At 51.8% G+C, this 23362-nt stretch overlaps 1 protein-coding gene across 1 annotated transcript in view; it reads left to right on the forward strand.

Moving 5' to 3' along the window:
• Nucleotides 1–23362, forward strand: part of DMBT1 (deleted in malignant brain tumors 1) — a 47317-nt gene that overhangs the window by 9637 nt on the left and 14318 nt on the right. The window contains exons 4-15 of the mRNA XM_047761369.1: nt 3631–3678; nt 4396–4719; nt 5472–5501; nt 7100–7129; nt 9555–9587; nt 12533–12856; nt 13603–13632; nt 14473–14502; nt 16925–16957; nt 20493–20646; nt 20949–21151; nt 22095–22415. Coding sequence (XP_047617325.1) covers nt 3631–3678; nt 4396–4719; nt 5472–5501; nt 7100–7129; nt 9555–9587; nt 12533–12856; nt 13603–13632; nt 14473–14502; nt 16925–16957; nt 20493–20646; nt 20949–21151; nt 22095–22415 — 1560 coding nt within the window. The remainder of the gene's footprint in view (nt 1–3630; nt 3679–4395; nt 4720–5471; nt 5502–7099; nt 7130–9554; nt 9588–12532; nt 12857–13602; nt 13633–14472; nt 14503–16924; nt 16958–20492; nt 20647–20948; nt 21152–22094; nt 22416–23362) is intronic.

A 23362-nucleotide genomic window follows, 5' to 3' on the forward strand; every position in this document is an offset into this window, starting at 1 on the left:
GATGAAAAAAAAAAAATCAGTGCCTCTTCTCACCATTAATGCCAGTTATGTGAAAGATAGTTAACATCTTCCAAGCCCTTGCTTTGTACTCTGGGCAAGATTATTTTCACATATGAAATGAGTTAATAAATTTAAAAAGCATTTAAAATGCTGGTGGCCCATGATAAGTGCTCGACTAATGCACATGGTAAGTGCTGTTATTGTGAAATCTTCCCAACAACACTTTGAGGTAAGTTGCATTATTACGCCCCTTGTGCAGATGGGAAACTTCGGCGAAGATAGACCAATTGCCAAGTTCTATGTCTGGGGTCACATGGGGGGTACGTGGCCAGGCAGAGATTTGAACCCGGAACAGGTGCCTTTGCCTCTGTCGACAATTTTTACTAAAAGTCTTATCTTTCCTTCTCTGCGGTGAGAGTATGCACCCTTCGTGTGCTCACTTAGGACAGCCGATCCCCCCATTGGGTCTTGGCTGTGTTGTCCTTTCAGAGTGTGCCCTGGGAGTCCAGAAGTGGCCTGGGAGGCACTTGAGGAGCAGATTTTTGGTGACTGGCCCCCGAAGGGGACAGACGGAGGCTGGGAGACTGAGATCTCTTTGGCAGGGACCATTCACAGGAGGGACGGGAGGCAGCAGAAAGGGCTAAGGAAGCCCAGAATGCACCTTGGAAATACCCCCCAGACAGTCCGATTGGCCTTCCCTCCCTCTCCCTGAGCCCTCTCCTGACAACAACCATAGACGCCACCTGTGCCCTTCTCTTCCATCGCACTCCAACTCTCTGGTCACTCCTTGACCAAACATTCTCATGATCTCAGACTAACCACTGATGAAGCTCCTGCTGTCAGGATGCTGGGCGGTCAGCAGGCTGGGCTGGATCCCTCAGAACCTGCTGCCTGTTTTCCTTGTGGATGATTTAGCAGGATCATGCCAGGCAGGAGCCTGGTGCCACTGACTCTCTGGTCATGGTCATCTTCATGGTGGGAATCAAGGCTCTCGAAGCCCCTCACAGGGGGCTCAAAAGGTAGGTTGAGGCCCATTCTTGGACAAGCCCATCTTGAACTGGTGGGAATGGAGAAGACACTGAGGCATTTTGAACAGGAAAGTGACTGAACATACCTATACTCCAAGAAGATAAGACTTGAGACAGGGAGTTCCCGTCGTGGCTCAGTGGAAACGAATCTGACTAGTATCCATGAGGACACAGATTCAATCCCAGGCCTTGCTCAGCAGGTGAAAGATCCAGCATTGCCGTGAGCTCTGGTGTAGGTTGCAGACATGGCTCAGATCCTACGTTGCTGTGGCTGTGGTGTAGGCTGGCAGCTGTAGCTCAGATTCAACCCCTAGCCTGGGAGCATCCATATGCTGCAGGTGCAGCTCTAAACAAACAAACAAACAAATAAACAACAACAACCAAAAAACCCCCAAAACCCAAAAAAACTTGAGACGATCTCGGGGAGACAGATGAAGCATCTCAGCACGGGAACTGGCTTGGTATAAGCACTTCATGCACACTGCTTTCATCAATGGGTGCGGCTGGATTCGAGAAAGGAGGAGGAGGGAGCTGAGTGGGGGACCCCGGCCAGATTCAGGAGAAGGAAGGTCTTACCTGGCAAAACTGCAGCGCAGTGAAAAGAAAAGACCACTTGGGTGCTATTGGACGTAAGAGGCGGGGAGCACGACGAGTCAACTGCTACCCCTCATCTCCTACACAGCGCGGTGGACCGTGATGACGCTTGATTCCAATGGAAGAAAGAGCCGGTGCTGAGTGTGGGATGAGGATGGGGACCCAGGAGGCTCTGAACATGTTGGTCTAGGATTGGGGCTGTCCAGGATCAGAGAGGGGTTTTGGGGGTCCTCTTCCTGGAAAGCTCTCAGATTACATGAGGTCCTTCAGGTGGGCAAGAGAGGAGAGCTAAGGTGGTGCCTGGGGGAGCTGTGATGTGTAAAGTCCCAAGGGAGGAGAAACATTGGTTGAGGAGAGGGGACAGGGGTCAGAGGGGACAGGTGGGCAGGGCGTGCTGGGTAATGAGAGCCGGGGGTGGGGGGTGAGCAGAAAGAGGGATAGGGGGGCTTTCCACTGTGTCAATAAAAGGTGGTCCTGAGGCCAGTGAAGGGAGGTGACGGGTGTCAGGGCCGGGTAGAGCACCTGTTGCATGGCTGCTGGGGCACCAAGTGTGATGGCACCCGGGACACCTGGGATGCAGATGTCATTTGTCTGGAGCTCAGCTGTGACCATTCAGTGTCGCTCCTGGGTGGGGGTCCCTTCCATCAGGGCTCAGGGAACATTCTCCTGGGCACCGTGTGCTGCTTGGGACAGGAGCCCTCTGTCAAGCTGCTCCCACAGCGGGTGATAGGACCATGAATGTGGCCGCAGGGAGAATGCTGGAGTTGGGGGCTCAGGTCATGCCACCATCTCTGGCACTGTCACCTGTGTCACTCTGAGGACAGGGGCTCCTGTGCTCCTCAATATCACATATACGTAACACTTGGCAGCTTACCCGCTCTCTCTCCTCTAAGGTGTGTCTTCTTTGATGTTGGGGTGGGTATTACTCTCCTTTCTCACACAAAGAGAAATGGAGGTTCAGAGCCACTTGGCCGAAGTCCTAAAGTTGGGGGGGGGGAGTTTCAGTCTCAGCCCCTCCAGAGCTTGCTGATGCAGTCACCCCGGGCACACCACCCCTCAAGCAGCATCACGACTGTCCTCAGCCCAGGGTGATCACATACCTTCCTAAGTGGTACCTCCTCTGCGCTTTAAATGCAGGGAAGGATCGGGGACTTCCAGTCTTTAAAACTTAAATCTATACCAAAATCAAACTGAGGAGTAACCAACATATCCTCTTTATGGGAGATCAAATGCCAAACGAAGGATGTTTATGCTTTCAGTGCAGAAGAGAACTTCTCCCCAACCCAACCTAGCAAATCCCGACATTTCTCTGTTGTTCGCAGAGGGCTGGTGGGTGTTCTAGCACTAAGGGGTCCTTTAATCCACAAGGAAACCTCGAAGGATGCTGCCTCTTATGTGAGCCCCCAAAGGGAGTCAATCTGCCCATCTTTAGAGCAACGTCTGGCAGTTACGACGTGGACCACTGTATGCATACACGTCACCGAGCCCAGGATGTAGCCGTGATATTCCAACCACCACAGGAGAACACGCTCCCCAAGAGAGCGTGTCGGTCCAGGCACTCACTTTGGAGCTGGTTTATTTCAGTATTTGGCCAAGCAGCTTGGAGCCTTCCTTTCCTCCTAGTTGGGGCCACCTTCAGGAATGTCTCAGTGATGGGAGATACTGGTCATTCCTTTGAGCCAATAGGCAGTTGGCATTTGGAGTTTAACCTTGGAAGAGATTTGGGTTGTTCATCAATGGGGTGATTTTTTTTTTGGATGGAGACTGTGGCAGCAGAGGAGGCGGGAGGATGCTGGCAGGAACCAGAACATCCCTGGTGGCCTCCAACATTGACTGAGGGCTGGCAGAGTGGCAGAGAGATGGACTCTGCCTCACAAGGAAGACAGCCTTGGGACTGGGGCAGGGCTTCCGGATCTCCGTCTCCTGTTTCAGAGCCAAGAGGCAGGAGGTCACCCCTTCCCTAAGGAGGACCCATGTCCAGTGACCTCTTCTTCTCCCCACTCTGCAGCTTCTTCATTTCACACGGAGGAACCCTTAACCACAATCACAGCAGAAGGTAACGTTTGTTATGAGGGGTCCCTGTGGGCTCATGACCCTGCTGCACCCAGAGGATCGTCTCTGATCCACAAAGGGTGCAGCAGGTGTAAGAGAGGGGGGCGCTCAGCTCTCCAGGGTGGGGCTCTGAACCAAGCTTCAGGCCTGAACATGTATCTCTTCCACGGGCCTTGACTCAAGTTGGGGAGGTGCCAACGGGCAAGGGGTGCTCCAAGGCGGAGCTTGGTGTTCTGTCTCCAAGAGGGTCCTACTGTCCAAGCTTAGAGCCTGCCCGTGTGGTCCTCACCAGTGTATGTTGGCTCTGGTAGGGCCAGGGGCCCGGGTCTCTGCCTGAGGAACCTGGAGGGGCAGGTGCAAACCTGTTGGGACAGGGGACTCCATGTTCCCCTTCCGGGGCCATATCAGGTCACTTTGATGTGTATCTGCTGCAGAGGAAACACGACCCTTTAGCCTGTGGGTACTGGGGGTCCTGTGAACCCCCCAGCACTTCCTATAGGAGAGCTGGGAGGTACAGTGAGAACAGCTGAGCTTCTGACAGCCTGGGCTTGGGGAGGAAAAACCTCTTCCCTTTCCTGGTGATACAGATTAACTCATGGCCATGTTCAAAGGTGAATCTCTGCCTAGACACTATGGTCAACAGGGAGTCCCCTAAGTCTGAGCCTGCCTGAGGCCTGTGACCTCAGGAGACATGAGGCTGTGTTCTTGTGCTGCCCCCTAGGGACCGAATGGCATTTGGCCCTGAGGCTGGTGAATGGAGGTGACAGGTGTCAGGGCCGAGTGGAGGTCCTGTACCAAGGCTCCTGGGGCACCGTGTGTGATGACAGCTGGGACACCAACGATGCCAACGTGGTCTGCAGGCAGCTGGGCTGTGGCCGGGCCATATTGGCCCCAGGAAGTGCCCGGTTTGGTCAGGGCTCAGGGCCGATTCTCCTGGATGACCTGCGCTGCTCAGGGCATGAGAGCTACTTGTGGAGCTGCCCCCACAGTGGCTGGCACACGCACAACTGTGGGCACCAGGAGGACGCTGGTGTCATCTGCTCAGGTTAGTATCAAGTCTGGGGGCGGGGGTTCCTCTCGGGGGGCATGCTTTCCTTCTTATATTGTGATCCTCTTCAAATTTTTCTACGTGTCTCCTTTCCTTAAAATCACCAATTTTCCTAAGTTAGTAGGAGCTTTTGTCAAGCTGCCAGCATGATGGTGGTGAATGAGAACAGAGGTCACCTCTAAAAGCGACAATCAAGGCTTTATTCCCCCCTGTGACAGGGCCAGGCTGAGATAAAGAGGAAAGCTCTGTAAGGAGGCCTCCGACCGGAGGCACGCGGGCTAGGACCGCAGGTGGCCCAGGTGTTGGATCCCGAGTCCTGGACCATAACCCCTCCAGAGCCCTGAGATGCCCTGTCAGGTCACCAGGTCTGCTGTGCGCAGGGCAGTGGCCCCTGTGGGGCTTGTCAGGCACAGCTTTGTTCATCAGCTCACACATGGGATTTAAGCCTGAAGGTGGGCTCTGCAGTCTTACTGCCTCTGTGAACCCATAAAAGCTGTGGCTGCACTGGCTTGGTGTCAACGCTGTCATCTAGACACAGAGCTCATCAGCTGACACTGGAAGTACTGGTTGGAAATCCGCCTGGACCTCTCATAAGGAGCCTCTTTGGAGGCCTGTGGGTGGCAGAGGCCCCCCCCTCCAGGGCAGGGGACAAGCACGGACTGAGCATCTCACCTGCTCAGCGTCGTCCCCTTTGGCCCAGTTGTGCCCCTTCTGTGCGACGTGTCTGATCTGCCTTCTGTCTCTCACAGATGCCCAGCGCTCGTCCACGGTCACGCCAGGTGAGTCCAGGTGCCTTTGACTCTTGGGTGTCCCCTCTGTCCCCACTCACCTCCACAGCCCCAACCAGGAGCTCCAGGAGGGGCGTGTGGAGCTTCCCTCTCAGTACCCGCCGTGGTCACTCTAGAGCATGTAGATGGCTCCAGATGAGCCGTAACCCCTGGATCCTCTGTCAGGCTCTGTGATTTAAGGACAGTGTGGACACACATTGTTCCCTCAGAGGGCTTGGTGACAAAGTGCTTTGTCTTGGGGTCATCGCGCTTGAAAATATTGTCTAGAACCAGAATTCTGTGTGAGGGGAGACTACAGCTCTTCCATGTCATGTTCCGCAGGCAGAGTCTAAGGGATGCTTTTACCGGGAGCACTCCGTCAGGAGAGCACGGGGATTGCTCTGGGGACAGTACCCCCTCAGTGCCATGTGTGCACATTTGAGGGCAGGATTGAGCTCACAGCAAGCTCTCAGAAAAGGCCTCTTTCTCCCCCAGGCCGTGAAGCATCTCAGACCCCACTGTCCTTGACCCCAGCTCCAGGTCACTAGACCAACCTGGATTCTACCCACCTCCTTCCTCCCTCCCTCCCTCCCTTCCTTCTTTCTGTCTTTCTCTTTTGGCCACACCCATGGCATGAAAGTTCCCAGGCTGGTGGTCCCATCAGAGTTGCAGCTGCCAGCCTACACCACAGCCACAGAAGCACAGGATCCAAGCCAAGTCTGTGACCTACACCATAACTCATGGCAACGCTGGATCCCTCACCCACTGAGTGGGGCCAGGGATTGAACCTGTGTCCTCATGGATACTAGTCAGATTTGTTTCTGCAGCACCAAAATGGGAACTCCCTACCCACCTTCTCCCTTCTTTCTGTTCATCTTTCTGTCTTTCTGTCTTTCTTTTTTTTGGTCTTTTCTTTCTTAGGGCTGCACCCGCAGCATATGGAGGTCCCCAGGCTAGGGGGTCTAATCAGAGCTATAGCTGCGGGCCTACACAACAGCCACAGCAATGCGGGATCCAAGTCACGTTTGTGACCTACGCCATAGCTCACGGCAACGCCAGATCCTTAACCCACTGAGCCGGGCCAGGGATCGAACCTGCAACCTCATGGTTACAAGTGGGATTTGTTTCTACTGCACCACAAAGGGAACTCCGTGAATATAATTTCTAAATCTCGGTGGAAGCCTCCGTGCTCACCACCTCCATTCAATGTGGCATATTCCCTCCACTTGCCAGAATTATGGATACCGTCACCCATAAGTTATGGGGATGTAATGCTCAGAATGCCTTTGTTTGCCGGTGGTAGGATCCCAGCTCATATTGTCTTAATTTGGGCAGGCTGGGAGGATGCAAAGGCTTACATAGAAGAGATCGATTGGTAGGTTGGTCTTCAGGTCCAGTTGGAACTAGAAATTCCAATACCTTTTTTCCTCCTGCACGTCTTACCTCCAATTTCTCATGTCGGTGGGCTTCACGCTCAGCTTACTTCCTGACATGGGGACATTGTGAGGTCTAAGTCAATACCCCTCCAGGCTATGGAACCAATTACAGGTCACTAGACCAACCTGGATTCTGCCCTCCTTCTTTCTAATGCTGCTTTGTTTCCCCTCCAGATTGGCGGCACACAACGACTCCTTCCCAAAGTAAGTATCACTGGGACCCTGCCAAACCAACAGTGTTCACATTTAATCAACAGGCCTGGGTGCACTTTCTAAGTCTGGGGTTAGGCTGCTGTGTTCACCACCTCATTCACTGTGGCAAGTTCCCTCCTCTGAACAGAACGAGCAGATGGCTCAGCATATGGCTAAGCATCACCTACCCGTTAGAGACTGCATCTGGCAGGATGGCTATGCTGGCAGGTGGCAGGATCCCCCTGAAACTCTCTTCAGCCAGAGGGGGACGCATTGTCTTCCAGAGCCAGGATGTTGAGTGGGGGGCCTGTCTTCAGGCAGAGCTGGATCCAGAGCTTGCAAGGCTTTCCATCCCCCTCTGCACGTCTCTTATCGCTCCTTGCTTATGTGTTTGGGCTTCCCGCTCAGCTTGTTTGCTGCCATGGAGCAGGGGCCATCCCCAAGTCGATGTCCCAGCAGGAGAAGGAGTCTGTCGCTGTCCTTCAGGGGACAAGTCCTAGAAGGACTCTGAGCAGCCTGCTGGCACCAGGCGCCTTCTCCCCAGTCATCGCCACGTGCTCTGCTGACATTCAGCGGGTCCGGGGTTTGTCTTCGATTCGGGCTAAGCCAGGGCTTGACAGTGGCACGAGGGCGTGCTCAGGGGAACGGGAGCCTTCAGAACAACGTCAGGCCTGATGAGGCAGGGGCTGGGGGAGGGGCGAGCAGCCGAAGGGGGCTCCTTGGCGGGGGCCGGGAGGCTGTCTCTGGTGGTGCCCTGCTGCAGGGGCTCAAGTCCATCAAGCGGTCACTGTGGAGGCAGGCTGGGGGCTGCCCCGTCCCCCCTTACCTCCCAAGGCTGGGTTGGGCTCTTCACTGGGGGCTGTGGTGGGGCAGCAACCAGAGAACCTGCACGGATCAGCTCCCCCCATATGGTAACTCCTTGGAGATAAGTGATGATGAACCGGCTTCTTTCAGTCAAGTGCCTCGATGGGGAACATTACTTAGAACTCAGAGTCTTTCCCCGGGCGAGTTCTGACTCTCACGCAGACCTCAGGCCCTCTTCCTTCAGGAGACACAGCAGAAGGCAATTTCCTGTCTCTTTCAAGGAAGTGAATCGGGTTTGGCCCTGAGGCTGGTGAATGGAGGCGACAGGTGTCAGGGCCATGTAGAAGTGCTGTACTAAGGCTCGTGGGGCACGAGTGTGACGACAGCTGGGACACCAGTGACGCCAGCGGGGTCTGCAGGCAGCTGGGCTGTGGCCGGGCCATATCGGCCCCAGGAAGTGCCCAGTTTGGTCAGGGCTCAGGGCCGATTGTCCTGGACGACAAGGCCTGGTCAGGGAATGAGACCTACGTGTGGCGCTGCCCCCACAATGGCTGGAACTTGCACAAGTGTGGGCATCACGAGGACGCTGGTGTGACCTGCTCAGGTTGGCTTCCCAGAAATTGTGCCTCTACTTTAGTGCATGTTTTTCTCCAGGAAAGGGCCCCTCCTTCGGGCTCTTGTCACCCTGAGCTTCCCTGAAAGATGGGCAGTTTCCCTGACAGCAGCACCCACAGCAGTTGGTGTCCCTGGTGGCCCGTGGAAATAGACAAGGTGTAATGGACACTAAGGATTTATCAACTCGACCCCCCAAACTTTCTTGTCTGGAAACTACTCTCTGGGGTTGACGTTTCCTCTTCAGCTCCCCTGGACCACTCCCAGGATGCCCTGCTCAGGCCACGGAGGGGACGGGCCCTCAGCATCTCTCTCAGGAACTTGTCGGGTTTCTGGCCACACATCCTGGGCACTGAGGCTGATCCTGTTTCTTCTTTCTTGCAGCGGCACACATCGGTTCTACTATCCCAAGTGAGTGGGTGCAGAACCGCTGAGCCCGAGTCCTCTCTGGACCTCCACCCTCTCGGGTTCTAGAATTAGGAGACAGGCAGACTCCTCCTGGGGCGTGGTTCCCCTCTGAGGACTTGGGGATTTGTTTCGGTGACCAGCTGAGTCCCCAGGACCATGGCTGCTCCCTCAGCTCTGGCTGGAGGGCCCCTCTGGTCTCCTGCTGTTGCCTGATGTCATTCCCAGGTCAGAGAGCCTGTGGGGGACAAGGTTTATCCTGGGATCATTTCTGATGAGAGCAACAGTCCAAGTCACCCCGTAGGGAATTGTGACTATGCTGGAAGCATGGCCAGTTAGCCCTCATGCAGCTATTTGTCTGTAAAAGAGTCCATCACGTGGAGGGCAAGTCCAAAGGGAACTTTATGGCACAGGACAAATACCCGGTGTGCGCTATATTGGGAAGTAGTATGTACTCCCCGCCCGTTGGACCAGTCACTGTGTAAATTAGGATGGTCAAGGCTCTGAGAAGTCCTGCAGGAAGGCAGAGGATTTGCTTTGTCCATCCACGTGATGGTCATATGATTAAAAATGTTTTACCCAACAGTGTCCTAAAATCACTTTATTTTCTTTCTAGCTTGGTGGCACCCATCAACTACAACAGCAGCAAGTAAGTACCACATTTTTCCACCTGAGTTATCCCCTGGCCTGGCTGTCTGCCACGGAGGCCTACATATGCCCAGCCCCCCCACCCCCCACCCCCCACCTGCACACACAACCTGCCCAGGCTGCCCCTCCCTGTCCCCCCCTGGCCCTCAACCCACAGCTGACATGGAGCTTCCACACCCTCCGCCTTCATATCTCCCCTGCTCCGGAGATGACTTTCATTTTAACTAAGAAGATCACCTGCCCTTTGTGATATGCAAATGAGAGGAGAGATTCGTAAAAGCATAGATTTTGTGGCTTTTACTCTTTAGAGTGTCTCCAAAGCTTTGAGAGGAAGAAGGGGGACAAAGAATAAATGGATGATTTCACAAATCATCATACGCTCTTACCCATAATTCTTTATCTCATGATATGGATATGGTTCCACTGTTCTTGAGAAAAGTTATGGCTGGACTTCACATCGAGGCTCAGCGGTCACAAATCCGACTAGTATCCATGAGGACATGGGTTCGATCCCTAGCCTTGCTTGGTGGGTTAAGGAGCCGGTGTTGCCCTGAGCTGTGGTGTGGGTCACAGACGCGGCTCGGCTCTGGCATTGCTGGGGCTGTGGTGTAGGCTGGCAGCTGTAGTTCCGATTTGACCCCTAGCCTGGGAACTTCCATGTGCCGCGGGTGTGACCCGAGAAAGACAAAAAACAAAAAGAAAATAAGTTATGGCTACTTTTCCTTGCCATCATGTCTTCTCTTACTATCCTTTTAAACAAAGGACCCTGTGAGGACTAATATTTTTATAAATAAACTTTGCATACCTCCTCAATATTTTTAAGGCAGAAATAGATTTAGTGGACTAAATTTACTATAGCGGGGGTGCATAGAAAGTACTTAAGAAACACAAACTCTTATTTTGCTGAGTATTTTGCCATCCTTGCTGTACGGATGGTTGTATCGCCATCAAGAAGGGTTGTAAAGTTGCAGAATGATGAAAAGGCGATATTAATGTACTCACGCAGGTATTAAATATTTAAACTTGTATTGCTGCTGTCATTCCAGTTGTGGCAGGTGCGTCCCAGGGAAAGGTCACTGTGCCAAGGGGGCACTTTAGCAGAGACTTTACTTGCTCAAGGGATTAAGAGAAGTCCTTTGGAAGAGACGCTTTTGCTGAGGCTTACAGGAGAAGCAGGCTTGTTCATTTGGTGAAATGCCTGCCAGCCTGAAAGAATGCCTTCAAGATCAAGGTGGGAAGGAAGCTGACTTTTTGAATGAGTGGAAGGTGGCAGCAGAAGGGATTGTCAGGGAGCTGGGCGAGGGAGGGCCAGATCATTCAGAGCTCTGTGGGCAGGTTAAAACTCCTGGCTTTATCCTAAGGGCAGGGGTGGCGGTTGAAATGTTTTCAGCTGGGGAATTACACAGTCAGAAGTACGTTGGCCAAGGGTCACACTTTTTTTTTTTTTTTTTTTGCCAAACTCTTCATTTTCCAAGAGCAGAAATCACGTCTTCCATTTTCGTCATTGCATCCTTAATTATCTAGCGTTGTGTCTGGTACTGCATAAATGTTTGGAGAAAGAAGTGGACAGTGAACGGATGGATGAATATATAACTAATGTTAGCATTCTAATGTATATTCCGTTTCCACATACAGGCACACAAAGTCCAGTATGTTTTACACCTTATTTTATAACATCCTTTTTCACTGGAATATACAATAAATACTTTTGTGGATGGCCTTAAAGGTAGCATTTTATGGCACTGAAATTATTTCTACACCGCAAAGTTTAATGGCTGCATAGTTTTCGATTGTGTGGATATAGCATGATCTAGGCAAATAATTACTATTTGTAGGATAAAAGAAATAATTCTCTCTGATGATATTTTTTCTTGTCGTTAATTTTTTTGTTGTTGTTCACAATGTCTGATGATGTATTAGAGCTGAAAAGAATATCCTTTTTTCCCCCGCTTTTTAGGGCCGCCCCTGCAGCATATGGATGTTCCTAGGCTGGGGGTCCGATGGGAGCTATAGATGCCTGCCTACACCACAGCCATAGCACCATCAGATCTGAGCTGCATCTTTGACCTACACTGCAGCTCACAGCAATGCAGGATCCATAACCCTCTGAGTGAGGCCAGGGATCAACCCACATCCTCATGCATACTAGTTGGGTCTGTTTCCACTGTGCCACAACGGGAGCTCCCTGGAGTCCTCTCAATCCTGCCGGGAGCTCCTGGGTCTCTCAGGCAGTGGACGGCTGTCCTGGGGAGGGGGTGGAAACACCTGAACTGTCCTGTCTGCCCCTCCCGTCATCTCCAGGGACTCAGCCAAAACCCAGCGAGAGGCACCAGGAGTTCACAAGCTGCCAAACAGGGGGTGGGCTTGGCCTTCACCTGCAGCTATGGCGCCCCAGCCTGGATGTGTCCTGGGGAGGCTGGGGTTGCCTCCTGCTCACCTCCTTTTGGGGTGACGGGCTGTGTCTGCATCTCATTTGAGCAGCCTAACTTGGGCCGAATAGGAATCTCTCTTCTTTTCCCTGTGGGGAAAATGAACTCCTGGGCATATACAAAGGTGGTGAATTCCTGGGAGATCATGTTGTGGCTCAGTGGTAACAAACCTGCCTAGTATCCATGAGGATGGGGGTTCAATCCCTGGCCTTGCTCAGTGGGTTAAGGATCTGGCGTTGCCGTGAGCTGTGGTGTAGGTCACAGGTACAGCTCAGATCCTGCCTTGCTGTAGCTGTGGTGTAGGTCAGTAGCTGTAGCTCCAATTCAAGCCCTAACCTGGGAACCTCCATATGCTGTGGGTGTGGCCCTGGAAACCCAACAAATAAATAAATAAATCTTGAAAAGGATGACTCCCTGCCCAGGGAAATGTGGCCCACAGGGAGTCCCCTAAGTCTGAGCCTGCCTGAGGCCTGTGACCTCAGGAGACATGAGGCTGTGTTCTTGTGCTGCCCCCTAGGGACCGAATGGCATTTGGCCCTGAGGCTGGTGAATGGAGGTGACAGGTGTCAGGGCCGAGTGGAGGTCCTGTACCAAGGCTCCTGGGGCACCGTGTGTGATGACAGCTGGGACACCAACGATGCCAACGTGGTCTGCAGGCAGCTGGGCTGTGGCTGGGCCGTATCGGCCCCAGGAAGTGCCCGGTTTGGTCAGGGCTCAGGGCCGATTCTCCTGGATGACCTGCACTGCTCAGGGCAAGAGAGCTACTTGTGGAGCTGCCCCCACAGTGGCTGGAACACGCACAACTGTGGGCATCACGAGGACGCTGGTGTCATCTGCTCAGGTTAGTATCAAATCTGTGGGGGGGGGGCGTCCCTCTCTGGAGGCCTGGTTTCCTTCTTACAATCTGATTTCTCTCAACGCACTTCCTACCTTTCTCCTTCTTAAAATTTTGTTCAGAATCAGTATGAGCTTGTGTTCAGCTACTGGGTGGCAGGGGAGATGGTGAATTAGAACGATCCAAAGTGGAAGTGACAATCAAGGCTTTATTCCCCCCTGTGACAGGGCCGGGCTGAGATAAAGAGGAAAGCCCTGTAAGGAGGTCTCTGACCAGAGGCATGTGGGCCAGGACCGCAGGTGGCCCAGGTGTTGGATCTCAAGTCCTGGACCGTAACCCCTCCAGAGCCCTGAGATGCCCTGTCTGGTCACCAGGTCTGCTGTGCACAGGGGCTTGTCACACACATCTTTTCATAAGCTCTGGTTGGGCCTGACAGCTCCCACGTGGGATTTTGGGCTGGAGCTGGGCTCCTCTCTCTTGCTGCCAGTGGACCCATAAAATCTATGGCTTGGTTTCAGTGTCACCTTGTTCATTTAGATGCAGAGCTAATCACCATGACATGGGAATAAGGGCGGCTGCTCTGCCTGGACCCCTCCCAGGAGCCTCTTTGGAGGCCTGTGGGTGGCAGAGGTCCCCCCTCCAGGGCAGGGGACAAGCACGGACTGAGCATCTCACCTGCTCAGCGTCGTCCCCTTTGGCCCAGTTGTGCCCCTTCTGTGCGACGTGTCTGATCTGCCTTCTGTCTCTCACAGATGCCCCGCACTCGTCCACGGTCACGCCAGGTGAGTCCAGGTGCCTTTGCCTCTTGGGTGTCCCCTCTGTCCCCACTCACCTCCACAGCCCCCACCAGGAGCTCCCGGAGGGGCCTGTTGAACTTTCCACCTCTCAGAACCCACCCTGGTCACTCGAGAGACTGTGGATGAACCATAACAGGTGGATCCTCTGTCTGGGCCAGTGACTTGAGGGCGTTGTTCCCTCAAAGGGCTGGCTGGTGGGGAGCTGTGTCCTGGGGTAATTTCTGCCTGAACATATTGCCTGGACCAAGAGGAACGTGTGAGGATTGAACAGAGATTTTTCATGTCATGTTCCGCAGGCAGAGTCTAAGGGAGGATTTTACCAAAAAACCCTCTGCCGCTAGAGCATGGGGACTGTTGTTGTTTGTGGGTTGTACAGCTTCAAGGCCACGTGGTAGGCATTTGATGGCTTGATTTGGGCTCACTACAAGGTCTCAGAAATGGTCTCCTTCTCCCCCATGTAGAGAAGCTTCTCAAACCCATTAGCCATGATCCTAATGACAGTCACTAGACCAATCTTGATTCTACCCTCTTTTTTTTGTTGTTGTTGTTCTTTGAGGGCCACGTGCTTGGCATATGGAAATCCCAGGCTAGGGGTCAAATCGGAACTGTAGTCACTGACCTAAACAACAGCCACAGCAACATCAGATCTGAGCCGAGTCTGTGACCTACACCACAGCTCATGGCAAGGCTGGATCCCTAACCCACTGAGCAAGGCCAGGGATCGAACCCACGGACTAGTGGATGCTAGTCAGATTCGTTTCCGCTGAGCCATGACTGGAACTCCCTACCCACTTTCTTTCTAACGCTGCTTTGTTTCCCCTCCAGATTGGCGGTACACAACGACTCCTTCCCAAAGTAAGTATCACTGGGACCCTGCCAAACCAACAGTGTTCACATTTAATCAACAGGCCTGGGTGCACTTTCTAAGTCTGGGGTTAGGCTGCTGTGTTCACCACCTCATTCACTGTGGCAAGTTCCCTCCTCTGAACAGAACGAGCAGATGGCTCAGCACATGGCTAAGCATCACCTACCGGTTAGAGACTGCATCTGGCAGGATGGCTATGTTGGCAGGTGGCAGGATCCGCCTGAAACTCTCTTCAGCCAGAGGGGGACGCATTGTCTTCCAGAGCCAGGATGTTGAGTGGGGGGCCTGTCTTCAGGTAGAGCTGGATCCAGAGCTTGCAAGGCTTTCCGTCCCCCTCTGCACGTCTCTTATCGCTCCTTGCTTATGTGTTTGGGCTTCCCGCTCAGCTTGTTTGCTGCCATGGAGCAGGGGCCATCCCCAAGTCGATGTCCCAGCAGGAGAAGGAGTCTGTCCCTGTCCTTCAGGGGACAAGTCCTAGAAGGACTCTGAGCAGCCTGCTGGCACCAGGCGCCTTCTCCCCAGTCATCGCCACGTGCTCTGCTGACATTCAGCGGGTCCGGGGTTTGTCTTCGACTCAGGCTAAGCCAGGGCTTGACAGTGGCACGAGGGCGTGCTCAGGGGAACGGGAGCCTTCAGAACAACGTCAGGCCTGATGAGGCAGGGGCTGGGGCAGGGGCGAGCAGCCGAAGGGGGCTCCTTGGCGGGGGCCGGGAGGCTGTCTCTGGTGGTGCCCTGCTGCAGGGGCTCAAGTCCATCAAGCGGTCACTGTGGAGGCAGGCTGGGGGCTGCCCCGTCCCCCCTTACCTCCCAAGGCTGGGTTGGGCTCTTCACTGGGGGCTGTGGTGGGGCAGCAACCAGAGAACCTGCACGGATCAGCCCCCCCATATGGTAACTCCTTGGAGATAAGTGATGATGAACCGGCTTCTTTCAGTCAAGTGCCTCGATGGGGAACATTACCTAGAACTCAGAGTCTTTCCCCGGGCGAGTTCTGACTCACGCAGACCTCAGGCCCTCTTCCTTCAGGAGACACAGCAGAAGGCAATTTCCTGTCTCTTTCAAGGGAGTGAATCGGGTTTGGCCCTGAGGCTGGTGAATGGAGGCGACAGGTGTCAGGGCCATGTAGAAGTACTGTACCAAGGCTCGTGGGGCACGTGTGTGACGACAGCTGGGACACCAGTGACGCCAGCGGGGTCTGCAGGCAGCTGGGCTGTGGCCGGGCCATATCGGCCCCAGGAAGTGCCCAGTTTGGTCAGGGCTCAGGGCCGATTGTCCTGGACGACAAGGCCTGGTCAGGGAATGAGACCTACGTGTGGCGCTGCCCCCACAATGGCTGGAACTTGCACAAGTGTGGGCATCACGAGGACGCTGGTGTGACCTGCTCAGGTTGGCTTCCCAGAAATTGTGCCTCTACTTTAGTGCATGTTTTTCTCCAGGAAAGGGCCCCTCCTTCGGGCTCTTGTCACCCTGAGCTTCCCTGAAAGATGGGCAGTTTCCCTGACAGCAGCACCCACAGCAGTTGGTGTCCCTGGTGGCCCGTGGAAATAGACAAGGTGTAATGGACACTAAGGATTTATCAACTCGACCCCCCAAACTTTCTTGTCTGGAAACTACTCTCTGGGGTTGACGTTTCCTCTTCAGCTCCCCTGGACCACTCCCAGGATGCCCTGCTCAGGCCACGGAGGGGACGGGCCCTCAGCATCTCTCTCAGGAACCCGTCCCGTTTCTGGCCACACATCCCGGGCACTGAGGCTGATCCTGTTTCTTCTTTCTTGCAGCAGCACACATCGGTTCTACTATCCCAAGTGAGTGGGTGCAGAACCGCTGAGCCCGAGTCCTCTCTGGACCTCCACCCTCTCGGGTTCTAGAATTAGGAGACAGGCAGACTCTTCCTGGGGCGTGGTTCCCCTCTGAGGACTTGGGGATTTGTTTCGGTGACCAGCTGAGTCCCCAGGACCATGGCTGCTCCCTCAGCTCTGGCTGGAGGGCCCCTCTGGTCTCCTGCTGTTGCCTGATGTCATTCCCAGGTCAGAGAGCCTGTGGGGGACAGGGTTTATCCTGGGATCATTTCTGATGAAAGCAACAGTCCAAGTCACCCCGTAGGGAATTGTGACTATGCTGGAAGCATGGCCAGTTAGCCCTCATGCAGCTATTTGTCTGTAAAAGAATCCATCACGTGGAGGGCAAGTCCAAAGGGAACTTTATGGCACAGGACAAATATCCGGTGTGTGCTATATTGGGAAGTAGTATGTACTCCCCGCCCGTTGGACCAGTCACTGTGTAAATTAGGATGGTCAAGGCTCTGAGAAGTCCTGCAGTAAGGCAGAGGATTTGCTTTGTCCATCCACGTGATGGTCATAAGATTGAAAATGTTTTACCCAACAGTATCCTAAAATCACTTTATTTTCTTCCTAGCTTGGTGGCACCCATCAACTACAACAGCAGCAGGTAAGTACCACATTTTTCCACCTGAATTATCCCCTGGCCTGGCTGGCTGCCACGGATGCCTACACATGCCCAGCCCCCCCACCCCCCACCCCCCACCTGCACACACAACCTGCCCAGGCTGCCCCTCCCTGTCCCCCCCCTGGCCCTCAACCCACAGCTGACATGGAGCTTCCACACCCTCCGCCTTCATATCTCCCCTGCTCCGGAGATGACTTTCATTTTAACTAAGAAGATCACCTGCCCTTTGTGATATGCAAATGAGAGGAGAGATTCGTAAAAGCATAGATTTTGTGGCTTTTACTCTTTAGAGTGTCTCCAAAGCTTTGAGAGGAAGAAGGGGGACAAAGAATAAATGGATGATTTCACAAATCATCATACGCTCTTACCCATAATTCTTTATCTCATGATATGGATATGGTTCCACTGTTCTTGAGAAAAGTTATGGCTGGACTTCACATCGAGGCTCAGCGGTCACAAATCCGACTAGTATCCATGAGGACATGGGTTCGATCCCTAGCCTTGCTTGGTGGGTGAAGGAGCCGGTGTTGCCCTGAGCTGTGGTGTAGGTCACAGACGCGGCTCGGCTCTGGCATTGCTGGGGCTGTGGTGTAGGCTGGCAGCTGTAGCTCCGATTTGACCCCTAGCCTGGGAACTTCCATGTGCCGCGGGTGTGACCCGAGAAAGACAAAAAACTAAAAGAAAAGAAGTTATGGCTACTTTTCCTTGTCATCACGTCTTCTCTTACTATCCTTTTAAACAAAGGACCCTGTGAGGACGAATCTTTTTATAGATAAACTTTGCATACCTCCTCAATATTTTTAAGGCAGAAATAGATTTAGTGGACTAAATTTACTATAGCGGGGGTGCATAGAAAGACTTAAGAAACACAAACTCTTATTTTGCTGAGTATTTTGCCATCCTTGCTGTACGGATGGTTGTATCGCCATCAAGAAGGGTTGTAAAGTTACAGGATGATGAAAAGGCGATATTAATGTACTCACGCAGGTATTAAATATTTAAACCTGTATTGCTGCTGTCATTCCAGTTGTGGCAGGTGCGTCCCAGGGAAAGGTCACTGTGCCAAGGGGGCACTTTAGCAGAGACTTTACTTGCTCAAGGGATTAAGAGAAGTCCTTTGGAAGAGACGCTTTTGCTGAGGCTTACAGGAGAAACAGGCTTGTTCATTTGGTGAAATGCCTGCCAGCCTGAAAGAATGCCTTCAAGATCGAGGTGGGAAGGAAGCTGACTTTTTGAATGAGTGGAAGGTGGCAGCAGAAGGGATTGTCAGGGAGCTGGGCGAGGGAGGGCCAGATCATTCAGAGCTCTGTGGGCAGGTTAAAACTCCTGGCTTTATCCTAAGGGCAGGGGTGGCGGTTGAAATGTTTTCAGCTGGGGAATTACACAGTCAGAAGTACGTTGGCCAAGGGTCACACTTTTTTTTTTTTTTTTTTTTGCCAAACTCTTCATTTTCCAAGAGCAGAAATCACGTCTTCCATTTTCGTCATTGCATCCTTAATTATCTAGCGTTGTGTCTGGTACTCCATAAATGTTTGGAGAAAGAAGTGGACAGTGAACGGATGGATGAATATGTAACTAATGTTAGCATTCTAATGTATATTCCATTTCCACATACAGGCACACAAAGTCCAGTATGTTTTACACCTTATTTTATAACATCCTTTTTCACTGGAATATACAATAAATACTTTTGTGGATGGCCTTAAAGTTAGCATTTTATGGCACTGAAATTATTTCTACACGGCAAAGTTTAATGGCTGCACAGTTTTCGATTGTATGGATATACCATGATCTAGGCAAATAATTACTATTTGTAGGATAAAAGAAATAATTCCTTCTGATATTTTTTCTTGTCGTTAATTTTTTTTGCTGTTGTTCACAATGTCTGATGATGTATTAGAGCTGAAAAGAATATCCTTTTTTCCCCCGCTTTTTAGGGCCGCCCCTGCAGCATATGGAGGTTCCTAGGCTGGGGGTCCAATCGGAGCTATAGCTGCCTGCCTACACCACAGTCACAGCACCATCAGATCTGAGCCGCATCTTTGACCTACACTGCAGCTCACGGTAATGCTGGATCCTTAACCCACAGATCAAGTCCAGGGATTGAACCAGCAACCTCATGGTTCCTAGTCGGATTCATTTCTGCTACATCACAACGGGAACTCCAAAAAGAATATCCTTGGTAAATCTCTGTGTGGCTCAGAAAAGTTACAGTATTCCCAATTCCCTCTTTTTATAAAGTTCCACAATTTTTTTTTTTTTTGGCCCTTAACCAAATTCTTCTCTCTTTGCTTAAATATCAAAGAATATTTTATTTTGTTTGCATAGTTGGCCGAATATTGCGTCTTTGGTCTTCTCTCTTACTTGTTCTCATTTTTCTAATTACATTTTATATACTTATATAATTCCATCAATAATATTTTTATTTTATACATGTTTATTATATTTTTAGAAATCTGTAATGCATATCGTTGTCTCTAAAACTTTGGCCTTATCTTTGATTATTTCCTACTACAGAAATAAAACTTCCAAGTGGGCATATTTGACAGGCCGAATTATCGTTATAAACCACTGCTTTTTCACAGAAGGAGAGAAAAAAATTTGCAAATTACACATCTCATAAGAGACTTGCGTTGAACGTATAAAGACCTTTTTTTTTTTTAATGTCCGCATCCGCGGCATATGGAATTTCCAAGGCTAGGGATTGAATCCAAGCCACAGCTGGGACCTATGCCTGTGGCAATGCTGGATCTTTTAACTCACTGTGCCAGGCTGTGGATTGAACCTGCACCTCTGCAGTTACCTGAGCTGCCACAGGTGGAATCTTAACCCACTTCACTGTAGCAGGAGCTCCTAGAACATACAAAGTCAATAATAAACAGTCACAATAATAAACAGTCACAGAACCCAGCTAAAAATGACTAAAGGCTCTGAGTAGATATTTCTCCATAGAAGATAGTCAACGAATGGGCCAAAAGCCCATAAACCTATGCCCACCATCATTAGCCATCGTCATTTGGGAAATGCAAACCAAAACCACAAAGAGATACCACTTCACACCCAGTAGCTTGGCTAGAATAAAAAATCAGGTAATAATAAGTGTTGATGAGGACATGGAGAAATCAGAACACTCATACACTGCCCGTGGGAATGACCTATACCACAGCTCACAGCAACGCCGGATCCTTAACCCACTGAGGGAGGCCAGGGATCGAACCCACATCCTCAAGGATACTAGTCGGGCTCTTAACCTACTGAGCCACAATGGGAACTCCTGAAGCGAATCTCCTCTTGCCAGAGAATCGCTCTTCTAGGCTCAATGGGGGCGTAGAAACTGAGACCAAGATCTCTAAGGTGGGACCAGATCTAAGCGAGGGCACTTGTGCAAAGAAAAGCTGGCTCCTCTTGAAAGCACAGAGGATAAAATCCAAGGACTCTCACCCAGAAGACAAGTGCTGGCCTCAGCATATCTGAAGACCCGGCCACAATGGAGATGGCCCTCATCTCTCCTCTCTAGGTCCCTCTTCACATTGTGGTGGCTTCTTGACCAGTGCCAGTGGGACATTTTCCAGTCCATCCTACCCTGGATTGTACCCCAACAATGCCAACTGTGTCTGGGAAATAGAGGTGAACTCTGGCTATCGCATAAACCTGGGCTTCAACAATTTACAGTAAGTAACACCCAGGACACCAGGAGACCTGGATGCATCCTCCACAGCACACCTGGGGTTTGGGTTGTGTCCTGGGCTGGCAGGCTTTTCACTCTCATGTGCCATGGACTACATTTTAGGTTGCTCTGATCTCTACCAGGGAGCTCAGGCAATATTGAGAAGTTCTTTGATCTGATTGAAGAAGAGCAAGAAAAAAAAAAAAACCGTAGATTCAATAGCATCACTCATAAAGTCCAAAATATCTATAAAATACCTGAGCAGCAGAAATTCTGATGTGGACATGAATCCGTTTTCTCATACAGGTTGGAGGTGCACATTAATTGCATTTATGATTACATTGAAATCTTTGATGAATCACCGGGTAGCAATAATTCGCTGGGGAAAATTTGTAATCACACCAGCCAGATATTCACATCTTCTTACAACCGAATGACAGTTCGATTTCGGAGTGATGGCAGTGTCCAAAAACCTGGCTTTTCTGCTTGGTATAACTCTTTTCCAAGAGGTGAGTGCAAGACAGAGAGAACAGACTTGCGGTTGCTAAGGGGGAGGTGAGATGGGAGAGGGACAGATTGGGAGATTGGGATTAGCAGATGCAAACTATTATGTATTGGCTTGGATAAACAAGTCCTACTGTAGCACAGGGAGCTATATTCAATATCCTGTGATAAACCTTAATGGAAAAGAATAGGAAAAATAATGTCTATAAGTATACTTGAATCACTCAGCTATACAGCAGAAATTAATACAACATTGTAAATCAATTATATTCAATAAAATAAATTTTTAGGGAGCTCCCATTGTGGCTCAGCAAGTTACAAACCTGACACAGTGTCTGAGAGGATATAGGTTTGATTCCTGTCCTCATTTGGTGGGTTAGGGATCTGGCGTTGCTGAAAGCTGCAGAGTAATTCGCAGGTGCAGCTCGGATCTGGCATTGCTGTGACTGTGGTGTAGGCCGGAAGCCACAGCTCCAACTCAGCTCCTATCCAGGGAACTTCTGTATGCCACAGGTGCAGCTGTAAAAAGAAAAAAAAATTTTTTTAAGAAGAGGTGAGTGAAAACCAGACCTGACCTTTGAGGCTCAGTGTATTTATGCAGCGCTCTCTTCTGCATGCATCGTGGTCCCCATGAAATCAAAGAAGGGCTTTGGGGATGCGTTACCCCTTCCCCTTATCTCGCAGTGGACCATAATCCAAGGCAGCAAGATGTGGGGGGGACACCCCCCGGCCTTGGGTTTGCCACCGATGTCCTGGGGTACCTGGTAACTCATCTCCCCATCTCGGGATGAGGGGGTCTGGAGCCCCTTCTAAGCCATTCATGTGGCTGTTTGTACCATAATCAGTGCCATTTGGTGACTCTGGGGATAAGGAAGGGCCCGTGGGTTAGTCAGCCTTTGGGGTTTGTTGGGGACAGGGCCATCACCTTCAGTGGCATGTGTCTTTCAGACGCCCGCTTGAGATTGGTCAACTCGAACTCCTCCTACCCCTCATGTGCTGGGCGTGTGGAAATTTACCAAGGTGGCCGATGGGGAACTGTTTGTGATGATGGCTGGGACATCCAGGATGCCCAAGTGGTCTGCAGACAGCTGGGGTGTGGAAATGCAGAGTTGGCCCCAGGAAACGCCTATTTCGGCCCCGGCTCTGGCCCCATCACCTTGGATGACGTGGCGTGCTCGGGGACGGAATCCACTCTCTGGCAGTGCCGGAACCGAGGCTGGTTCTCCCATAACTGTGGCCACAGTGAAGACGCTGGAGTCATTTGCTCAGGTATCGCATGATATCACTCATGGAAGGCCCTTTCACCTCTGACCTGCTGCTGGTGGAAGCTGGAGGCCAGCAGCGGATGGTATTCGTGGCTCAGGTCCAGCAGCGGGGGGTGGGGCAGGGGCAAGGGGGGGGGAGGAGGAGGCAGGCAGCCTGTCAGTGTGTCCCCTCGTCCTGTCTACTCCAGGAGACCATGCAGGGCCCATTTTATCTCTGGTGGTTCTGAGGTCAGCGTGGTTTCACTCTCCCATTTGCTTATGACTTTCACCAATGAGTTAATCTCTCTAAGCTTCAGTTTCCTTGTTTATCAAGAGATCATCACCATAGAACCTGCTTCCAATGGTGGTTAGAGAATTAAACAGATAATGCTTGCATACCCTGGGCACGTAGGAAGGGTTGAAGAAATGATGGGGTTACAACCTTAGCTGTGACGCGAATGACCCCCAAGTAACGACGGGGCAGGGATTGGGGGTGGCCCTTAGGCCTCATCCCGGGATCACAGGCCTTCATAGATGGAACTCAGGGGACCAAGGATGCACTCACTGATTTCCAGCCATACTCTGGTGACCGATGTGTCCCTTCTGTCCCTTTTAGGAACCTACCAAACGACACCTTGTAATTGCCTGTGGCTGTGGTTTCTGTCTCATCACTCGGCTGCCCCTCTCTGCTGCTGGCCCTTGGGCTGCAGCCACATCGCTCACTCTCCCAAGAGTTTGCCCCTCCTGCCTTTCCTGGCCCGTGGCATCCTCTGAGGCTGGGCCTCTCTCTAGGATCCTCTTTGTTAGTATCCTGAAAAGCCTAAGATTCAGATCTCTGGTCAGTCCCTAGGCGAGGTCATCCCCTGCATAGGTCCTGCCCCTCCCCAGGGACACTAGACCCTGGTCCGCATGGGCTGGAAGGAGCCTGCTTCATGGCTGAGCTCGGGCAGGACCCCCAAAGCTCCTGACTGC

This window comes from Phacochoerus africanus, chromosome 15 (assembly GCF_016906955.1).
Source record: "Phacochoerus africanus isolate WHEZ1 chromosome 15, ROS_Pafr_v1, whole genome shotgun sequence".
Taxonomy (NCBI): Eukaryota; Metazoa; Chordata; class Mammalia; order Artiodactyla; family Suidae; genus Phacochoerus; species Phacochoerus africanus.